General features: G+C 38.5%; 1 protein-coding gene across 1 annotated transcript in view; it reads left to right on the top strand.

Moving 5' to 3' along the window:
• Fer1HCH (ferritin 1 heavy chain) overlaps positions 1 to 22347 on the top strand; it is a 28553-nt gene that overhangs the window by 923 nt on the left and 5283 nt on the right. The window contains exons 2-3 of the mRNA XM_083142597.1: positions 19502 to 19620; positions 22307 to 22347. The exon at positions 22307 to 22347 is cut by the window's right edge and continues 118 nt beyond it. Coding sequence (XP_082998723.1) covers positions 19502 to 19620; positions 22307 to 22347 — 160 coding nt within the window. The remainder of the gene's footprint in view (positions 1 to 19501; positions 19621 to 22306) is intronic.

Genomic DNA, 22347 nt, shown 5'->3' with positions numbered 1-22347 from the left:
ACTCCTTACGGTGTAGTGTTAATGCTGTCTGGTTTCTAGTGGAAGTGGCATGTTGAACAGCAGTTCGGATCCTAGTTGTCCAGTCTCAATTATCCTATTTGGGCATAAAGTGGATCTTAAACAAACTTTGCTTTTTTGTCATGAAAAGCATGCCAATTTTGCAAGAGGTGTTCAAATGTTATGTCATTGTTAATTTTCCAGTCTTAGCAATTCATTGCATGCAACAAAACATTTAAACCAAAACTAAAGGTTGCTTTGTTTTGCCCATTTTGTAGTACAGATTCTGCATATTGCTTACACCAGCGTATTTAGGGAGTAAAATGCTAAGGAGCTGCGAGCAAGAACATTTTTAGAACTATTAATTTGCAAACTGATAATGCATATTATTAATAAAGCATAGCGACAATACTTTCATTTTACAGTATGTTTACTCTTTAGAATCTTGCTTTGCTCGTTCGGTGTCCTCTTTACCTCAGCACATGCCTCCTCTTGTTCTAGCTTCAGTTAGATTGATTGAGTTAGTGTTTTAAGTCCACTTTATGCACAATAAGGCTAATCGAGCCTGGGCCTACAATTTAAAGTGGGATTCGAACCACTATATACCTCCACCGGGTGTCGAACCTGGGACCCTTTGATTACAAGGCGACGACACTACCACTGCACCATTGGAGAGGCCACCTTCAGTTAGAAAATATGAAATAACTCTCTAGACTTCTTAAACCCGAAGGTTCATGGCTGCAGCAACACAGACCTTCCATCTGTCCCTATCTTGAGCAAGATCTATATACTGGTTTCCATCCCTACCGATAATAATAAAATAATAATAATTCTATGTTGCGAGTGTGTTCCAGATTCTGCTGGTGTGTTCAAATCTCTGTTTAAACAATGATTTACAAAACCAAAATAAAGTAATGAAACTCTAGCACGGCCATGAAGACTTTAAAATATAGTGGGAAGTTTGGATGCACGTTTGATAGATACCTGGTATTGCTTTTGAATGGAATTGGTCAAGGAATTTGATATTGAAGTCTTATACCCTTACAAAACTTTGGAAAATACGCTTGGTGCTGTTGAGAGTTTATCTTTCAAATACTGAACAAGAGACTCTAGGGAATTGTGCCTCTTTGCCTTAAAACAAAAACGAAATAACATTTGCAAATAAACGCATGGCATGTTAGCTGCAAAGGGAAGACAAGGAATTTTCACTTCTAATTTGATGTAATGCTTGTATTTTCAATTATTTAAAAACTGAATAGCATTTATTTCACTTTGCAACACAAAGATCACAATGAAACAAGCTAATTTTTTCTCTCAACGTTTTCCAGCAGGCAGTGGCAAGCACTGTCGTGCCCCCACTGGTGTGCCTGTGGTCTAATACAAATTTGGGACTTAATGTAAATAAAATTTATTTTTATATTTAATTCCTTATACTTCCTTTGTTCTTCTGCAAAGTTGGAAAAAATTAAATGTGTCATTATGTCAGGGAACAGACTAGATAAAAAGAGGAAGACAATTTTTACAATAATTTTACTTCAATAGGGTGCCTGTAATTTCACAGGGCACTACGCATTTCTATTTACATCTGTTTTGCTTGTTCGGAAGCCTATTTGTCCTTTGCGACCAGGCAAACCCCACGCAACCCCACCCCCCTTTTTACAACTCTCTTTCTGATATATGATTTCTTTCACAAAGGTAAGAACTCTTAGACCCACAAAAATGGTTACATACATCAACTATAGACGTGAATGAATCACTTAGGTTCTTCATGAAATACTTGCCGTTTTATATCTAATACTTGGTCAGTAAATTTTATATTTGTACTTTATCAATATCCGTTGAAAGAAATTGTACCTACATATAGTGTCACTGCTTTTCTACTCACCACTTTCGGTTTCTTTCTGTATTTTTTAATTTTCTCTACCTTCTTCACTCAGTTTTGTAGTAAAGTTGGACATTGTTACACTAAGCAGAACGACAACACATGAACTGACATGCTACACTAAGACTGACCTAAGTTCTAAGGCATTTGACTGTTCTCTTCTTTACCACTCCAAAATCATCCATCTAGCCCAAGTTACAGAAAATAGTGTTGCTAACCGTAGTAACACAATTCACTACAAGGAGTCAAACCTGTATCTTTGAATTTCTTCCCTTACTTACTATTATTATTATTATTACATTTTTTCACATGACTGAATCGAAAGGAAAATGCAATGAAATCTAAATTTCATTGACTTGGGGGTTGAATTTACAAATCTGTAACGTAATTAAGAAATATTTATTTAGGTATTCAAATGCTGAACTGTCAACACTGTGTGCGGTATGTCTCCCTGGAAGGAGGGCGAGAGGTCAGTTTGACATTTTCCAGATGGCAGTGCCCCTTCCCTAAAGCTGACCGAAGCCTTGTCAAGGGAGCCTGGTGTTCCCAGGAAATGACCATGCTGAATATTTCACCCTCCTCCTTTGAATTGGACTTCGCTTCTTGTAAATTTACAAATGGTTCCTTTATGTTGAAGTATTGTCATTCTATTGTTCATATAAAAATCCATATTTACACCCCCCTGCAGGGGGTGTTCCACTTTTCTGCTTGGGTGGGGGTGTGTGTGTGTGGATAAATCACTGAATACAGTGACAAGCATGCATAGTCAGTGCGCTGAACATGTTATTGATATGTGTCTGATATTGCCTGGGCCAAGATTGTACACTCACTCACCCCTCCACTACCCAATTTTCCAGGTTTATTAAAATTTACATTGTTAATTTAGTTTTTTCTTTAAACCATGTTCTGGCCCTTCCCACTTTCAAAGTTAGTCCCCAAGTTATGCTGCTGCCTGAACCTAGAGGGAAAATTGTTGATTTCATGAGATGGTTTAATGAAGAGATTGTTTAAATTTGAACCCACTACTAGTAATAACACAAGATGCTACTTTGTGAAGAAGCCTATTTGTAGTGTGACTGTAGTAGACCTAGAAATAATCGTAATGTGAAGTTAATGATCCCACTTTCTTCAAATACTTTGAACGGCATGATTCGTCCAACTGTTTTTGGTGGATTGGCGTACAAGTATTTCAAATCCTCATAACCTCTTCCCATCGCAAGGAAACTTAACATGACGCGCTGAGTTTTTCGTGAACATTAATAGATTTTGTAAATTTGGTGTCTTAGAAGTAGAGGTCACACTTTTTCCAGTAGTTCGATATAACAAGCTTGGTCCATGTGTAAATATTTTGTCATTCAGGAAATTTGTATGGCTGTATAATTCTAACACAGAATACATAAATACCTTAAGAAAAATATTGTCCATCGTGAGCCACCACTTTCGCCCATCTGTCAGGCAAGTTACGGATTCCGTGGCGAAAGAAGTCCTCATCCTTTGAAGCGATCCAGTCAGAGACCCATTTTTCGATATCTTCTTAAGAAGTGAACCGCTGTCCAATCAAATCGTTATTCATGCAATCGAACAAGTAGTAGTCCGAAGGAGCAACGTCTGGTGAATACGGCGGGTGGGGTAAAACTTCCCATCCGACATTTTCTAAATAGGTTTTGACCGGTTTTGCGACATGTGGGCGAGCGTTATCATGTTCCAAAATAAGTTTATCATGTCTGTTCTCCCATTCTGGTTGTTTCCTGGCCAGAGCTTGCTTCAAACGCATTAATTGTCATCTATAACGTTCTCCATTAATAGTTTCACCCGGTTGCAGCAGCTCATAGTACACCACACCTTTCATATCCCACCATATGCACAGCATAACCTTTGCGCACTGAATATCTCGTTTCGGTTGTGATGGACCTGGTTCACCTGGCTTCACCCAGGCCTTTTTTCGTTTCGGGTTCTCGTAATGGATCCACTTCTCGTCGTCAGTAACAATGCGATGCAAAAACCCCTTTCTTTTCTGTCTTTGAAGCAGCAATTTGCAAATGGTTTAGTCTTTCAATTCATGGGGAACCCAATGTGACATCTTTTGAATCATTCCCATGGCTTTGAGGCATTTGGAAACTGTTGTTTGATCAACGCCTAATGCTTCTGCAAGTTCTTCCTGCGTTTGACACGAATCCTGATCGAGCAATGCTCTCAATTCTTCGTCTTCAAATTTTTTTGGCTGTCCAGGTCGCTCTTGGTCTTCCAGGCCGAAATCACCAATTCTAAACCGTGCAAACCACTTCTGACACGTTCAGCTAGCGCATGGTCACCATACACTTCCACCAAAATACGATGACTTTCGGTAGCACTTTTCTGCATGTTAATGTAATGAAGCAGGACACCCCTCAAAAACACTTTATCTGGCACGAACTGCGCCATGTTCAGTTGACTACAAAATGCGTTGTTGAAGCGTCAATCAACTGCCCTATACTACGAACGATGCGCGCTGGCAGGAGTTTTCAACGCATGTGTGGATACACGGAACTGTGGGACGATACGCTCATTACGTCATCTCTTGTCCAGGCGCACGAATTAATTCCTAGACCAAATACTTCACTTTCCTGCCCTGCCAAATGTAGTCCAGGATGCATTCACTAATAGATAAAGCAAGTCCAAGTCTAATTCAAGTGGCCGCAGTGGCTCAGTCGGTAACGCGTCTGACTACCATGCTCAAGGTCCCAGGTTCGATCCCCGGCCGGTTCAAATCCGGGAACTTTTCTAACGGTGGAAGCGGCCCCGGCGCCTACCCAGCGTCGAATAACATGGGTACCTGGGGGAAACCCTGGGGGGTAAAGGCGGTCAGGGGCGTGATGCTGATCACATCACCCCCACTCACGACCGGATCAAGAAAGTGTGGGGCGTTACCCCCACACCCCCTATATGCCTTCATGGCGTGGTGCTATGCACAGGGGAATACTTTACCTTTACCTTTTTTAAGTCTAATTCTCCACGCAGTAGACTTCGACGTTGCCTGGTTCTTGCCAGCATAGAGATGTTATTTATTGAAAATTAGGCACACACAGGAGATATATTACATAGAAATTTTCAGCGAAAAATGCAGGCTCGACAATGACTCGAACCCAGGTCTCTGGAATGCCGTGCCATTGCTCAACCACTGAGCTACAGAGCCAGCCTGGCCTCTCCTAATTTTTTTATCTCACTGTTTTACCTGCATGGAATAGTCTCTGCCAGTCTTACTAGGCAATGCCAAAGTCTACGGAGTTTCATAGGCAACAGATCCTGTTGCGGTAGCACTGGCAGAGACTATTCCATGCAGGTAAAACAGCGATAGAAAAAAATCAGGCAGGCCAGCTCTGTATGCTAGAGATCCTGGTAGAGTCTGCATTTTTTGCTGAAAATTTCTATGAAATTCATTGTTTCCACAAAAATTAGGATACTGGTCTATTAGTAGTCCACTGCGTACATATTTTTTCGAAATGCAGTACCACTCGGACACTTGTTTATCATTTCACCTAATAAACTACAAAAATGACTTGATATACACACAAGAACAGCACAATTTTGCAAAACCTTAATGCAACAGGGCTGATAAAAGTAGGAGCATGGGGGAGGTGAAACTGTATGCTGCAGGCATATTTTCCATCTACCCCCCCCCAGTTACATAATCAGTGAATGTATGAACTATTAAGTCTGAAACAAATACATTTTATAATGTAGTAATAAGTTGCAACTTCTGCACCCCACCTGAACTGCAGAGGTTTTGGGTCTGTTATTCATGCCCTCGTGTGTTCTAGCTAGCTGAGCTATTTGCAAGTGATTAGGAAATATCTTTAAAATGGTTTACTCGATTGAGAAAAACTTTTCTCAACAAGTCTGCTTCACAAACTTCAACTCCAAGAAATTCTTATGATTTTTAGCCACATTGCGCGTAAGGGGAAATGAGCGGGAATTCCCCTCTGCTTGCAAATTTTTTAACCAATGGGGGCATGCTTCTATAAGATTGCTGTTCATAATCTTTATTCACACTGCATACATCTGAGAAACCACCCTTTATGGTAGAAGAACTCTTTGGGAAACACAATAAGTTCTCTGTGTAGACAAAGCAGACTACACTCACAGTTGCTGTTTTGAAGGACAAGTGGCATTTTTTAAAATGTTAGTTCATATTCATATATCCCTATTTACAATTATCCCTTTTTCTCTCTCAAGCATCAGCTGTTGAGCATTGAAGATAAAAATGCCTATTAATAAAATTGGTTATATTGACCCCTCCTGTCCATTGTCTAGCCTTAGTTGCCCATCACTGGTGTACACAGTCCCTTTTCCATACAATGTTGCAGGAGCTTTGGGGGGAGAAATATATGCCCGTCATGCATGTATCTCAAGGTGTTGACCACAAATATGTATCCCGTTTGAAATGTGGGATTTCACTTGATCAGTAATTTCAGATTGAAAACTTTTAAATAAGTGTATTTCTGTTTACCTCATATTTCCGAAGATAAACTTCTGCAGTTCAGTCAGTCGATGAGTTGAGGACCTTCCACAGGGAGTAACAATTCAGGGACCTCTACCTAGATTTCGGTTTTTACATTCATAAATTCAGTAATGCTTAATATTGTTCCGGTTTCTGTGTCCACAAGTAGCTATATTTTCATTAAACTCTTTTGCCTTGACTGTGTTTCCGTTTCACATCTCAATATATTTCATTATTTGTGCATAAAGTGGGCTTACACTGTCAATAAAATGAGCAAATAACGTCTCACCTTTTACATAAAGCTGTGATCGGCTTAAAACCAGGAGTATCTCAGCTGAATGTCAGAAGGGAAAAAATAGCTTTATGTAAAATGTAGAAACTGGAATATGCGATCAAAAGAACAAATGGTTGTCAGTTTTTCCAAATTCCAGATATCATGTAGTGACTAAAAGTATTCCTCCAATCTTGAAAAATTTCTCATGATAGAGGTTTATCTTCCATGTCAGTGTACAAATAGTTTACAATCTGACAATAAACTGCTAGATATTTACTTAATCTGCTGTATTGAGTATGATGACATGTCAAATGTGACAATTTCATACTCTCCAATGAAAAACAATTTCTTCCCCTCCATGTAAATATTATCGTGCCCACCCTTGGCCATTTTTTTAACTTGGAAATATATGTGACAGGGTTATGAGCTTAGTTTTTTTTAAAATAGTTAGAACTGTTACGCAGTTTTATGTAGACACGCTACAAATGTGTGTTTGACATGGTTACCGTTTTTTTAGGGGGGGTGGTAGGCCATTAATGCAAATTCGAATGGCGGAAATAAATATTGTAAACTAATGAGTTATTACAAGTGGTGGCGATTGGGTTCCAAAACTGGGGTGCAAGCAAGGGCAATTTATTTTCCCTTGGTAGATAACTTAGCATAGTGCGGAGGCAAAAAGTGGGGGGAACGCCCTCCACTAATCGCCATCCCTGTTTATTATTACCTATTATAAATTTTGGGAGAATCATCATCTTGACCAACTAGATAAGTGCATATCGGACACCTTTATTTACAATTTTATGTCGTTAACGTACTGAAATGCGTAGTTATTTCATTTTGATATTAACTTTCGCATATCTCGTTCAAGATAAATCTTTTTGAAATTAGGGGTAAATTTTAGGTACGAAGATTACGCTGTGTGAATTCTCACAAAGATCTGAGTTCTGAAATTTTGTGAACTCTTATAATAATTTGTTACTTGGATTAATTGAGTGGTAGAGTATGCAAACAAGTTATGACACCCGAATATGACGTGTTTTTTTTCTCTACTTTGTTGTTCTGCTGGAACTCTTATTTCTGTGATACTGTCAACATAATTAGATCCACTTTTGTCTATTTTGAAGTTTGCCAGTTCTCGAGGTGATCAATTTACAGGTCCTTGGCCGTAGACTATAACATGCAAAGTAACAAGATAGGTGGCAAGGTCTTCGAGCAGTCTCGATAGCAAGAGTTCCAAGCCGTGAAGGGAAAGTACTGGTTGGTGTGCTGCCATGTCTGGCGATTGGACTGATGCCAGCTGCGTCAGCTGATTTGGCAGGTTGCACAAGTACGTCTCGTGGGGCAGACCGTGACTTGCAAGGACATTTACGCAATTCTTTGTTGGAGCACTGCTCTCTGCGCAGTTGGAGGCTACGGGAATGATTCACTTCATGACAAAGTAAAGCTAATGTTGACTAATAATAGGAATTCGTTACAGGTGATGCGAGTCTTTGTTTGATATGTGTAAATTATGTGCAAGGGTTTTTGCGAAACGTAGTTTGGTGCACCGAATGCCCTTGTAAGGCTGGTATTATATCAGTTGATGGCACTTGGAACCGAATCGAGTTCATGCGACTTAGGTACGATCATGGGCGGATGGAAGGGGGGGGGGGCGTGGCCCCTCCCTGGAAAATTAGTCAACAAAAAATTATGTATTTCACACATATAATTTCATTATATCCACAATATGTGTTAATTATTCCACGAACACCATAAATTCAAATTTAAGCAATGTTTATTTAGGGAGCACTATTTTTGGGGAAAATGTGCCTTATTTGCCCCCACCCCCTGGAAAAAATCCTGCGGACGTCCATGGGTACGATATGCACCCCTACCTTTTTACTGTTTACCTCTGAGCAAACTCGGGTGATAAATACACATTGCAAACTGGAAGGATTTGGAAGGCATACAAGCGAAGAAACGATCGGGCAGTTTATGAAAACCTGCCTGGTTTGAGAGAATTTAAATACAGCTTATATTACTACGTTAACTACGAATGTTATAGCGTGTTAAGCCTCGTAAGCAGTGGCGGCGATAGGATCCCAAAACTGGGGGGCAGTTTAGTTTTGCTTGTTAGATAAGTTTTATCATAGTGCTGGAGCAAAAGTGGCAAAAAGTGTGTGTTTGGGGGGGGGGAGAACTCATTTTGAGGCTGGGTGATCCCCAGAGCCGCTTTGTGCGGGACAAGGCCGGAGCAATTCCAACCTTAGATCACTCACCCCGGGAATCGAACCTGGGTCGCCCGCGTGAAAGTCAGACGCCCTGCTGACTAGACCCTCGCGGTTGCACATTAGGAATGTACCAATGTGTAATACTGATAAATGACAGATTTAATTTTGTCGATCTGATATGAATTAAGTGATCACATGAGACTACAAATTTTCCTCCTTAACAAGTGATGTTACCAAGCAACTATGTATTATATATACCTTACTAATACTTTCAAAAATTACAAAATGGTAGACTTTGACACTAAATTACAGGCGATTTATAGAAAAATCGGGTCGGTAAAGTTGTCAATTTTACTGATATTCCTATATTGGTGATACCAGGAGAGAGAGAGAGTGAGAGTAAGTAAGTACCAGATCCGATACTCGGTGGAGGCGCATAGTGGTTCGGATTCCATTTTAAACCATAGTTCCGGTCCTGATTGGCCTATCTGTGCATAAAGTGGACTTACAACTTGGAAAAGGCACCAATAGTAACTAATACATTTTTTACTGAAGATGCACGTTACGCAAAAGAACGATATCCCAATCACAGTTCATTTTGGCCAGTGACTTGTCCACCCACCCCAACGCCCTCTACACATCCCCTAAATTTCTTCTCGAAGCGAAGGCCCAGCTTGTGGTCATTTTGCCACTAAATTTAACTTTGCATTCCCCGTATAAATAGCCTTGAACCCCTGCGTGGGACAATTTGTAATTTCAGGCAGAGCACACATGTACCATTAGCGTGATGATGATAACGTTGGATTTAAATTGAACTTTTATGTGAAATATGGAAGTGGTCCGTGTTTTAACTTGCTAATTGTAACAAGACTACACTAAAAGGGCTTCCTTTTCAATGACGCGCAGACAACAGGCAAAGATAATCATAGGCAGATTGTCCTTCGATGTTTTCATTCTTTCTATTTACATTCACTGACTTAAGGATTGGAATTGTGTTGGTGTTTGTTTCTAAGCCCTCTCTGCTGTAGACCTACAGTGTAATGTCAGATACGAACAACTGTCTCAACAGTGTCGAATCCAGGACACCTTGCTTCCATGGCGAGGACGTTCTCCTCTCCTCTACTTATTGAGGTTTTATTTCAATTTTTGATCTCTTTAAAACTGAGCGAATGACAATGGTGACGGACAATTTGCCTACTATTACTGGGTGTATGTACACCCAACGGCAAAAGAAGCAGTAGGCGATTTGTCAATCACAATTTTCATTCGGTCTGTTTTACGCAATGTGATAATGAATTGAAATAAAGACGTCAATAAGAGGACAATACTCTTCCAATCAACAGAATTTCCTTCCTTAAAACAACACAGGATGTAGAATTAAGAAAGTAACGATAATAACGACGGACAATTTGCCTGCCATTATATTTGCCGTTGACTGTACCAGCTTTATTCTGACTTCTTTCTGATTGACAGGAGTCTTGATTTTCATATTTGTGAGAATTACTTTGAGTAGTACGTGTTAAAAGAGATATATTGATTGATTGAATTAGGCTATTTTACGTTGCTTTTGTCACTTTTGGCTAATCGCGACGATGATTAGTGATATGACATTTATGCAGGAACATTCGCAAAGAACACCCATGCCCACGCCGGGATTCGAATTCGGAACACCTGGCATCGAACGCGCTGTGATAACTACAGAGGCCGACAAATGAGATACGTAATTGAATATGGTAGACAGTTTGTTTAAATGAATCTTACTATGGTTTGTTAAATTTTCGACCCATAGAGTATATTGATGTATTTAATCAAACATAACAAATAGGACATGCAAGTAATCCACGCCATACTAGTTTTTCACTGTGCTAGAATTTCAAGTAGTGTTACGTAGCATCATAAACTTCAGATTGCATGTCATCGTACGTCATGAAGTTTAACTTGCAATTTTCAGGATCATTGTAATGATGTCAATTACAAATGCAAACTTCTTTCAGTGCCTTTGTTGTTCAGATTGGTATAACAGGGTGTCCGAAAAAGAATGTACCCTTTTCAAAGAAATATTCTCGGCCCCCCTGATGTGATATTAGAATCTTTTATATACCAAAAGTAAGGTAATATAAGTTGTTTTTTTTCCTACATTACAAAGATTCAATATGGGCGCCCATCGTAACACGACAGATATGAGTCGATAGTCCATTTCCTCCCATACTCAAATCAACATGTCTCTTGTAACGGCAGTAAAGGCTTCTGCGATCCCCGCTCGCATCTGAGATATCTCGAGGCAATGGTGGGACAAAGACTGACAAAGCCCCATGAAAAGAAATCGCATGGTGTCATGTCTGGAGACCTTGGGGGCAATCTCAACAACGCTTCATCATCAGGACCAGTGCGACCTATCCAACGTTGTGGGAGATGTTCATTCAGATACCCTCTCACGTCATTATGGAAGTGGGGTGGAGCTCCATCCTGTTGGAAAATTACAACTCTTAAAGTTGTGTCATCAACCACAACTGCAGCATGTTTAGATAAGTGTGTCCACTGACAGTCCTTTCTGCAAAGAAAAATTGCCCATAAAGCTTCCTTCTGCATATGGCAGCAAAGACGTTCAACTTTGGAGAATCCCTAACATGCTCAGTGATTCGCCGAGGGTGTTCTGAACCCCATATTCGAACATTATGCCTGTTGACTTTGCCGTAGATATGGAAGGTCGCCTCATCACTGAAGACAGTGCGAAGTTGTTTGTCATCTTCAGGTAGTGCCTGCACAAGTTGCAGTTTCAATTTCAAACTCTTACGAAGAATATCCCAGGCTGTTGAGCGGGTCAGTTCTAACTCATGGCTCGCTTCCGAACTGACTTCATGGGGCTGCGTTGGAAGGAGTGCCGAACTCTATCCACTGTCTCCTCTGAATGCGAAGGGCGGCCGATGATTTTGCCTTTGCATAGGCAACCAGTCTCCATGAGTTGTGTATGCCAACGCTTTATGGAGTTCTTGTCAGGTGGATCGACCCCAAACTGTCGCCGAAAGTTGCGTTGAACTGTGATAACAGATGTTGTCTTTGCGTATTCCACAGCACAAAATGCCTTCTGTTTGGTGGGCGCCATCTTGAAAATTTTGTGCTCATGGGAACGGCGGGTATTTCAGTCAAAACTTGGAGTATCTAATGGGGGGTTATTCCTGAGTAAACAAAAAATGATCGTTCAGACAATTCGATTATTGATGGCGGGGAAAGAACTTCTGGTTTTTCTTGTATGTACGCATTGCTTGCATTATAGAATTATTTTCCTGTAGTTTACTTCTATTACAAGCATAAGAAAACAGTTTTTCTTTGACGTTTCAGGAGAACACACGCTCCTTTCATCAGACATTTCAAAATTAAAATAAATGTCTGATGAAAGGAGCGTGTGTTCTCCTGAAACGTCACAAAGAAAAATGTTTTCTTATGCTTGTAATAACCGTAAACTACAGGAAAATAATAAGAACTTCTGATTTGGCGAATTTTCCAATGTAAACAAGTGGAATACAGATCGTCACCGAGCTTATTTTCTTATAAAAGATCGGAAATAAAATGGATCACTTGAAATTTTTAAGTGATATAGAGACACAAAGGTACCTAGAAAATATTGGCAATGTCCTGGGTCCTTTGGGTGCAGATATAAGGGACAATACTAATATTTTCCAAGGCAATGTTAATCTTCTTTCTGAAAAGACTTCTCCAGGTTGAAATGAAGCTTACAATAATTATAAACATTGAAATACTTCGATTACAACAGTAAAAGAAATAATAATAATAATTACTATGGTTAAAATTGTTATAAACAAATAATATTAACTAATTAAATAAATGTTGTTCGAAATTTATTATCATTGTTGTTGTTTGCCATTCGATCCACAAGCAGAGTGAATATACACCACAACTTTTTTCCATTAATACTACTACATTTCATAAGTTACTGTACTGAAATGCACAGTTATTGTATTTTGTTATTAACTTTTGCGAGTGTCGTTCAAGAAAGGACTTTAGAAGTTAGAAAAAAATACTCACAAAGTTTATATTGTGTGACCTCTTCTAAAATTATAATTTTTCGAATTCTGAAAACTGTGGAATCATTTATTCTTTGAATCAAATGGCAGAATATTAAAAAAAATATCCTGGTTCCTTTATTTTTTCACTCATTTTTTCGATCTAGTGCATATTTTACATTGGTTACCCTGTTCGAATACTAACCAAGTGAACTTTATTTCTGTTATTAACAATAAAAATAACAAACTTCCTGCTTTTTTGTAACTTGAAATGAAGGATGTCAATTTCCACTTACCGACGCCCATGAATAGATCGCTCACTAATCAACAGCCAAAAGGCAAAGGCGTTATAATATGATTGTAAATATTTCCAAATTTTAAATTTAATCAACACATGTGCGTTAGACAATTATAATTTTCGAAATACGTAAAATATTTTCCTTCGATTTGATGAAGTGTCGACTGCAGAACCAACTCCCTCGTGTTTGTGTCCAATCTTTTCGCTTTACTGCCTAAATCCACTTATCTTTCCGTATCGGGTCTGTCTGAAAACGATGCATAGATACCCGAGAACAATAATTGTTTGTTCCCTGTATCATGTTGAAACCAAAAGCCACAGAAATATTGTCGCCTTTTCCGAAGACGCTGCCTTTACACCTTTCAATCCAATGTTATTCTTTTCAAAACCGGAAGTGCAGTGCCCGCCAGCGCCAAGGAAGCACCGAAATGTAAACATCCGGTGAATAGCGCCTACAGCAATCAGTGTAACGTACACCTCTCTCCACACACTGGACACCTGGAAAGAAAAGTGTACAATCTTTTTCGGACACGCTACTTAACTTTTCACATAGCTTGAATTAAATAAAGGTTTCCATCTTACAATTAGGAACAGTAAATTCCTAGATTTTTGCAGTCGTAATGATCTGATAGGTTCAGTGGCGTACGCAGGATTTTGTTTCGAGAGGGGCTGGAATTGTGTAGGTGGATAGTTCAGAGTCAACGAAGTTAGTAATAAGTTGTGGTTTATGCAGCGTATACTGTTACACCTGCAGATTTAATTGTATCTTCTGCAAATATGCTGTATAAAGAAACAAACTGCCGGAATACTAATTGAGGTCAGTGTACATAGCAGCCAGTGGTCATCGGGAGATCCGGCGATGACAAAGCCAAATTTAAAAGAAAATATTGCTTTTTTAAATATTTTAGAGAAGAGGTAAAAAAAATGTCAGAGTATTTTTATATTTGCGCGAAATTAGTCACGTGAAACAGCTAGAAATACGCTAGAGATTCGCTACAAAAAAAAAAAAAATGTCGGGACGCGCTAGCAAGCGGCGTGGAACCACCCGCTCTGGTAGCGACGCGCAGTTGCCGGATTGACCTACTTCAGGATTTTCGCGAGTCCACAGAAACACGTGTAGGATTAAACATCTGGTTAAACAGTCAACAACGGGGCACTTCCATTGTTCTCATTCTCAGTAAAAACAACCGATTCTTTTACTACTTCTGTTCTTTCATTCATTTTTTATGTTTTTACATACAGGTAGATCGAAGCATTAATTACACATGTACCAAATGTTTCATTAATGTTTAGGAAATCGAGCAATTGCCAAGCGTTTCGTTGTAATTAATTGAACTGTATTGCCAGAGCCTGTATTATCCTGTAGCTTCCCAAATTATCTCACTTCACACACCCACATGTGCCTCCCTGATGGTACAGTGGTAGGGTAAGCGTCTGTCGCCTTGTAATCAAGTAGTGCTGGGTTCGATACCCTGTCGAGGCATATAGTGGTTCGGATCACACTTCCAACTGTAGGTCCATTCCAGATTAGCCGTAGTGTGCATAAAGTGGACTTTAAAACACCAACTCAATCAATCAACCAATCAATCAATTCACACACAATTGATTTGTTCTTGATAAATTGTTCTGTGTAATACAATAACTCATTCTGTGAAATTCTGTATAAAAGGTAAATTTTTGTAGGTTCTGCAAAATATAATTTAAAAAACGTGTTAACGAAACAAAGTTGTACGTAATTTGTTTATAAGTTATTCGCCCTATACATTTTATTTGTACGTTCTGAAGCTTCAACTATGTCCCAGAAGTATAAATTCCATGTCGTTACAAAACAAAGAGAGAGTTTCGTATACAAAAACAATAGGCGGGCATAGCTGCGGTCGGTATTGAGTTGCGAAAAAGACAAACGTCGCGGTGTGACAAAGAAGGCAAAGAGAGGCGGCATGAAATCAAAAGAGAACGATTTGCCACAGTGTTGTTCATAACACAAGACGCATTTTCTTTTGTAGGTAGTTATGATAAGATGCAACACAAGTAAAAATATGCCGATAACTGATGCTTGCAATGTACCATAATAAAAACACAGCAGAGGTTCTTTCAGTGAAGGTTTTCGGTTGCTGTGTAGAGCAGGAAGATAAAATGTTTCATGCTTGCCAGAATGTAAAATTCACATGGCAAGTTAACGTTAACCTACAAGAAACTTCAGATTCAAACTTCTAGATTAGTTTACGACGGAAATAACATATATTAGCATACTGATACGTACGTGCTTAATTTCGCGTGACGCTTAATTTTTTCCCGAGCTTGCCAAACCAACAGCTGACTAGCCTGTCCGTGTGTTTGTGCGAACGTGACAACGTAGAAAACCCCCAACCACATGGCAGCCAACGAGGAGACAGAATTTGGTCACGTTCTGCGTTCTGATTGCACGCCGCTTCTTATCGCGTACCGACTGTAAGTTTAGCGCATCGAAAGGAGATGCCAGTCCTACCCGCCGTGCCCAACCGCCCCGCTTCAATTTCCTGTTGAGTGCAATGGTGTTAGGCGACCCAGGTCATCGCAGCAGGTTTGCGAATCCAAGGTCCTTCGACAGCTTTCCCCCCGCTCTTAAAGGTCTGGTCATGATACATCTTTTTTCAGCACCCTTGTTTACAAACACGGCAGGGTGTGTGTGACGTCATCAAGATGAAACTTCTCGTAATGCATGTAAAGCATGCAGCGCTCTTGTTCTTTAGAAAAAGAAACTCATATTGAAGAGCATCGCTACACAACTTACGCAGAATACATGAAAGTAATGGCGCATAAAAAATATAAGTAAGCAAAAGCATAAGTTTCCCTACGGTTATTGTTTGAAAGAACTGAAAAAAAGAAAGAGCGGTTTTGTATCCATTGTATTTCCTTCATTGTATTTCTCCTTTTAATTTCGGGAAAAATGTTCTTGGTTTACAAAACACGAAGTACTTCGTGTTGTTCTGTTTACTATGCTTACAAATGAGACTGATCAAGATTTTTGTTCTCGAGGTGACGCACTTACCCAGACAGAACTTTCTTCCTAGCACGTCTTACCTTCACACTAGGGATGGCCAAAAACATCAGGATTCCGTAAAAAAAAAACTCTAATCCAAATTTTTTTATTACCCGGATTTCGGAGGCAATCCGAATTTCGGAGAGAGAAGTTGAACAATTTTTCAATTTTTTCTGGTAGAATTTATTAAGAAAGTTTTGTCTTCCTTATTTTACGATCATATACTCTGTATAAGAAAAAATGGATTTGGCCCCATCTACTTCGTCAGGCACGAATATTGTTGTCATATTTACCAATATAGGAATCCCCCCCCCCTGCCCGGTTTCAAGATTGAACCTGACTTTTGGCAAGTCTTGCGATGACTACCTACAAATTTCATGCTTCGCCACTGATAGCAGCTTTCTAGGGGAGTGTACACACCAGTGACGGCGATTGGGTCCCAAAACCGGGGGGGGGGGGGGGGCAAGATGCCAAAACTGGGGGCCAAGGACAGTAGGTTTCCCTTTGTAGATAAGGTTTAGCATAGTGGGGCCAACTGCCCCCCTCGGCACCCCTAATCGCCGCCACTGGTACACACTAGAAGCTATTTTGTTTTATTTAGAACTTCCCACTCTCAAATATGGCATTCAGGGCCAGGGATCATTTTAAGGGCGGGTTGCTTTTACTTTAACCATTTTGGTCTTGCCCAGTTAACATTTTCCTTTGAAAATGTTAATTTTCTCAATTTCGGAGGGGGCTGTAGCCCCATCAGCTCCTCCTCTACGTATGCCAGTGGATAGGTTGACGTCTCTGTGGAAGTGGAAGAACTTAACGTGTAAATCGTGAGATTTGCAGTATTCCAGTAATTTCGTCTAATACCCCTTTTCACTCTTTACTCATCTTCGATATGTGGATTGGGATCTGTAATTCATAAACTTGCATTCTTGGTTTTTCTGAATGTTCGATTGATTTGCTTTATTTTACTTCGCCTCTGGTGCCACTTTTGGCTAATTTGCGAAGGTGGGAATGAGGATTCAAACCCGGGATCCCTGGCATTGTAGCGCGATGTGCTATCCACTCCGCCATTGGGGCCGGCTCTGAACGTTCGAAAGTAGAATAATAGTTATCTGACTTGTGCGTGCATGTTTTTCTACAAGACTTACATTTCTTATTATTTCGATCATTTATGCAGGTCGCCATAGACATAACCGATGGATCCAAATTAACATTACATATATACGAAGGTTGTTCAGAAAGTGTTCTGGCCATATTCAAGACACTTCTTGTTATCGACGCTCCAGTACGTTAGTGCCTCTGGCATAGAAGTTCGTCGTTCACCAACAATTTGTTAACGACTATCATTCATCAGTTTGCAGTAGCTGTAGCATACGCAGGATTTCATCTAAAACTTTCTACAAATTCACATTACCATTGTTTTATTATACTTTATTAAATAAAAATAATCACAATTAATTAATAATACTTTAATTAATTAGCTGAATTACTACTAATACCACCACTACTACTATTAAGTAGTAGAAAAGAATGGAACGAAATTACTTTCTGGTTATTCGATTTTTATCAAATCCTGGGAGCATTTTTTTGTTTCTTTGTTAGGAAATAATTGTCTGGTCAACAAGGTGAGACATTTTAAGGGTGAAGAAAATCCATAAAGACAAGAAAATATACTATTAAAATAAATTGAAATAATCAAAGTATGGAACTCATCCAAGGAGCTGCGGTGGTCTGGTTGGTAGAGCGTCTGACAATCACGCGTGAGATCCGGATTCGATTCCCGAAATTCGTTGGAATTTATCTGGCTTCTTCCCCGCATAAATGTCCCCGATAATTGACATCTCGATTGTCTTGCTGTTCTTACCAACAAAACATTTACAATAGTTAAGCTTATTGTCATTTGAATAATTGTCTAGTCAACAAGGTGAGACATTTTAGACATATTCAAACGTGCTGCGGTAAACAATACAATGGGAAGGTGGACTGGTGACTGTATTCTTGTCCGCCTAGCTATTGTCTATACATTAGCCTCTTACAATGAACCAAGAACTTCATTTAGTTATCATTGTTCACACAAAAAAATACATGTTCATTGAACACTGGTATACATAGAGGGATGGCCGATGGTGTTGCAGCCCCTTCCGAAATTTTGAGAACCAGAATTTTCAAATAAAAATCCGTTAAGGACTTTAAAAAATCAAAATGTGTAAATGCGAAACCTCTTTTAAAGCGAGTCCCGATTACCATTTTTGTCTTTGAATACAATTTTAATAGACTGAAAAGCTCCCATAATACGAAATATTTTATTATGCACCCTGTCCTCCAAAACGAAGCCATGTGCTATCCACATTTACTATTCCAGTTCCTCCCGAAAAAAAATCCTGCGTACGCCAACGTATTGAACATTGTTCAAACTGAGATAGAAAACATTTTTTTCTTTTAAATCATAGTTACCCTCATATTTTATTTTCAAGAACTAGTGTTTACTTTCAAGGCATCACTCTGAAAGAAAGATGCATGTGTTTGAAATGTTGTGCTTTTCTCCATGCTGCATGGAAATAATAATTCAAATTATTATTATTAGTAGTAGTTGTATTAATAGTATTGTCCCAGATCTTTGACTGTGATAAATTGGCCGTCCAAAATTTTTTCCACAACATTTTTCATAATATTTCACAAGCTCGAGGGGGGTTAAAACCCCGTAACTCCCCCTTGCGTACGCCACTGTTAGTTTGTCCCACGTTGCTCGAACAGATTCAACAAGGAAGCCAATCTTGCCTTGATCGGGCGGCAAGTATACAGTATGTTACAGAAGAGTGACCTGCTAAGATAATTGTGCTCATGGAAACTTTGGGGGGGGGGGGGGGGGAGCTATTTTTGCACATTGTCCTGGTGGAGCAAACGTTTCTAGTCTGTTCCTGTCATAGTCCAAATCTAAAACCATTGCTGCTGCCACCTTTCCGTTGGCAGCGTGGGGATATTCCAAATAGTGTTTTGCAATTTTTACCAGGCATAGTAACAATCCAAGACTTGCTTTGGGATGAACAGTTTTTAATCTGCCTTTTGAGAGACTGATCAACATATTTGGGACTTTTTCATATTAAGAAAATCGCTTAACATAGATTTCACGTCCAGTGCTCCTCCCCTCATTACAATTTTCTAGAGCCTAGAGAAAGGAAATGTCATAGTTTTAAAGTCCCTAGATCATCCATAATTCACAATATGAACATTTTTTACAACCTATTTAGTATCTTTCAAAATACTGTGCTTGATGGATTCTACTGTGATGTTATTTACACCAGTGTGTTCTTTTGCTCTCTTTTAGGTAGTCAAGCCCCTGGGGAACTTCCAAAGGATTGGATAACAATGGTTCAACCCTGTGTTGACTACATGAGGAACCAGATACAAACTGAGTTGACAGCTGCTATGACATATCTTGCCATGGTAGGTAGATCAACCTAACATTGAACAATTAGCATTTGCAGTACATAACGACTGGGGACCGGATTTATATGTAGTAAAAATGTGCTAAATATGTAAATACATATTTAATTACTTTCACCAAAATATTTACTTAAATATGAACTTCAAATTGTAAAAATTTACCTTTGTAATAATATAAGACACTATACACGAGCTACTAAAATACAGTACGCTTAGATTGACATTAATTGTAAAAGAACACATAATGTGTTTTCATTTTTTGTTTTCAAAACCATAAATAACAAATTTTCATTGTAAGTATTTGAACATTAATTTCCTTCTGTTAAGACGGATTTATATTGGCTAAAACTGCATTCAATATCGCAAGAAGTAATAGGATTGGGTTTCAAATTTGGCAGTTATTCACAAGAAATTCACCCATCTTTTTCAGTCACATGGTAGATATTGCGCGAATATTTGAGTATATGTTCAGAAATGTCGTGAAATATGCAAATAATATGGAAACATAACTAGAATATGTAAAGTATGAGCTAAAAGCTAATATATGTACAAATATGGAAAATAAAAACTGAATTTTTCGAGTCTACATGACATGATATTCAAAGATAATACAAAGTATAACTGATTTCAGCATCATACATAAATATGTATTTACATATAAATCTGTTCCGTGATACTAACCTAACGAGAAATTTTTAAAGGAATTTTTGTCATTGTTTAGTAACTTTGTATGCATTTGCTTTCCATCTTTGCCAAATGTAAAAGCGAAAATTCGAAAAATTAGAACTCAATAAATCGTAACTGACTCTTAACTGGAACAGTGAGCGAGACAGATCTTCGGGAGACATTATGCATCAATTCCAATAGTGGTTTTTAAGTATGAGCTCTGTTAAAGTGACATAAATAATATAGTTACCACACACACGAGTTCTTAATATGCAGATAACGACCTACAGGTGCACATCCTACCCTTAGATTCATCCCAGTATCCATTCAGTGCTACCTGTTGATTCACCATTACGTGTGGATCTTCCTGCTTAGGCCAAGGATTACTGAAGATGAGTCAGCACAAACAACCTTTGTTGCCAATTTGAATGCTAGGTTCAAGTTTTCACAGAATACATACAAATTCGCAAGACTGCACATTGTTTATTCTAAAAAAAAACATGTTCCTTCCTAAATAAGTGATGTAATTGCCTTAAAATAAAGAGATGGCAGTGGAATATGTGGAAACTATTATTTTATTAAATGGCTTGTGCCAACATGATTATGAATTAAGTGTGTTTTTTCATGCACCAATACCACATATTTTTCGTTTATAATATTTCAAGTGTTGTTATTGGATGAGAGAAAGATGTTAAGTTGGGTACAGTTTGCTTTGATCAAAATTTTTGAACAAATATAGAAGTATAAACTGCCAAGTCATTTTTTTTTTTGTACTAGCAGTTACTTTATAGGTTATTTTTCAGATAGGCAAAATTCACTCTATGAAGAATATTAACAGGATTAAGTACTTGCATTATTTTTTTTCTTTTAATGGACTGTGGTACGCACTAGTGTTGTGCGATATATCATCCAGGCAATATATCGTGATATTGAAAAATTATCGTCCATATCAACTAGATGATATATCATCACTATATTTTGGTCGTGTCTGCGATATATCAGCATGATATTTTAGCGATTTTATATATATATATATATATATATATATATATATATATATATATATATATATATATATATATATATATACACACACACACACACACACACACACACACACACACACACACATACATACATACATACATACATACACCGGGTGGTCCAAAAGTCCCGGAATGGTCACATATCGTGAGAAATACACGTCGAATCGGAAAACGAAAAAATATGTGTTGAATGAGTGAAAGAAAGCTATTCAATGATTTCACACTTGATTCCCCACCTCTGGTCCCTGGGGGTTGGGCAGGGGCAACAGTGAAATTTTAAATGGAAACTCCCATTTTGTATTGTAGAATCGGAAAGAGGACTTCATTCAGAATCCAACGAGCTATCAACCATCCTCATAGCTCAATTAGGAACGAAGATATGGCGATTTTAAATTTTCGAAAAATTCAAAGGAACTTATCTCTGCTCCTAATTGAGCTAGAGTGAAAGAGATTGCATATTCGAAATCTGCATGTGATCGTACACCCCCCTTCCATATACTCTATTGAAAGGTCTTGACGTGCAGATTCAGAATTTGCATATATATATATAATATGTGGTCAGTGATATATATATATACTGTCACTATATTTGTCAATATATATTGTGTCGGCAATATGTGGTTACAATATTTGGTTATATATATCGTGGAGATGATATATTGAAATTGAAGATATCACGATATCAAATTTCCTATATCGCCCATCCCTAGTACACACACACACACACACATTGTAGTTGATTTGAAATTGAAATTACATTCGGCTATGTAGAAGTAAACAATAAATAAAGAGAGGATAATAATTCAAATTAATATTCCAGGTTGTGTCAACTATTTACATCTTCCACAATGAATAATACAGCTTTATTTTAAGATATGACATGAAATGATTGTACAATTGTAATTTGTTATTGCTACTGAAATGTGTTGTTCTTGTATATTGTATCTTAGAAGTCTTATGCTTTTTTATTTCAGGGATCCCATTTTGCGCGGGACACTGTGAATCGGCCAGGGTT

The sequence above is a fragment of the Lepisma saccharinum genome, chromosome 21 (genome assembly GCF_977018435.1).
Source record: "Lepisma saccharinum chromosome 21, izLepSacc3.1, whole genome shotgun sequence".
NCBI classification, from domain to species: domain Eukaryota; kingdom Metazoa; phylum Arthropoda; class Insecta; order Zygentoma; family Lepismatidae; genus Lepisma; species Lepisma saccharinum.
This window is presented reverse-complemented; position numbering and strand designations above follow the sequence as displayed.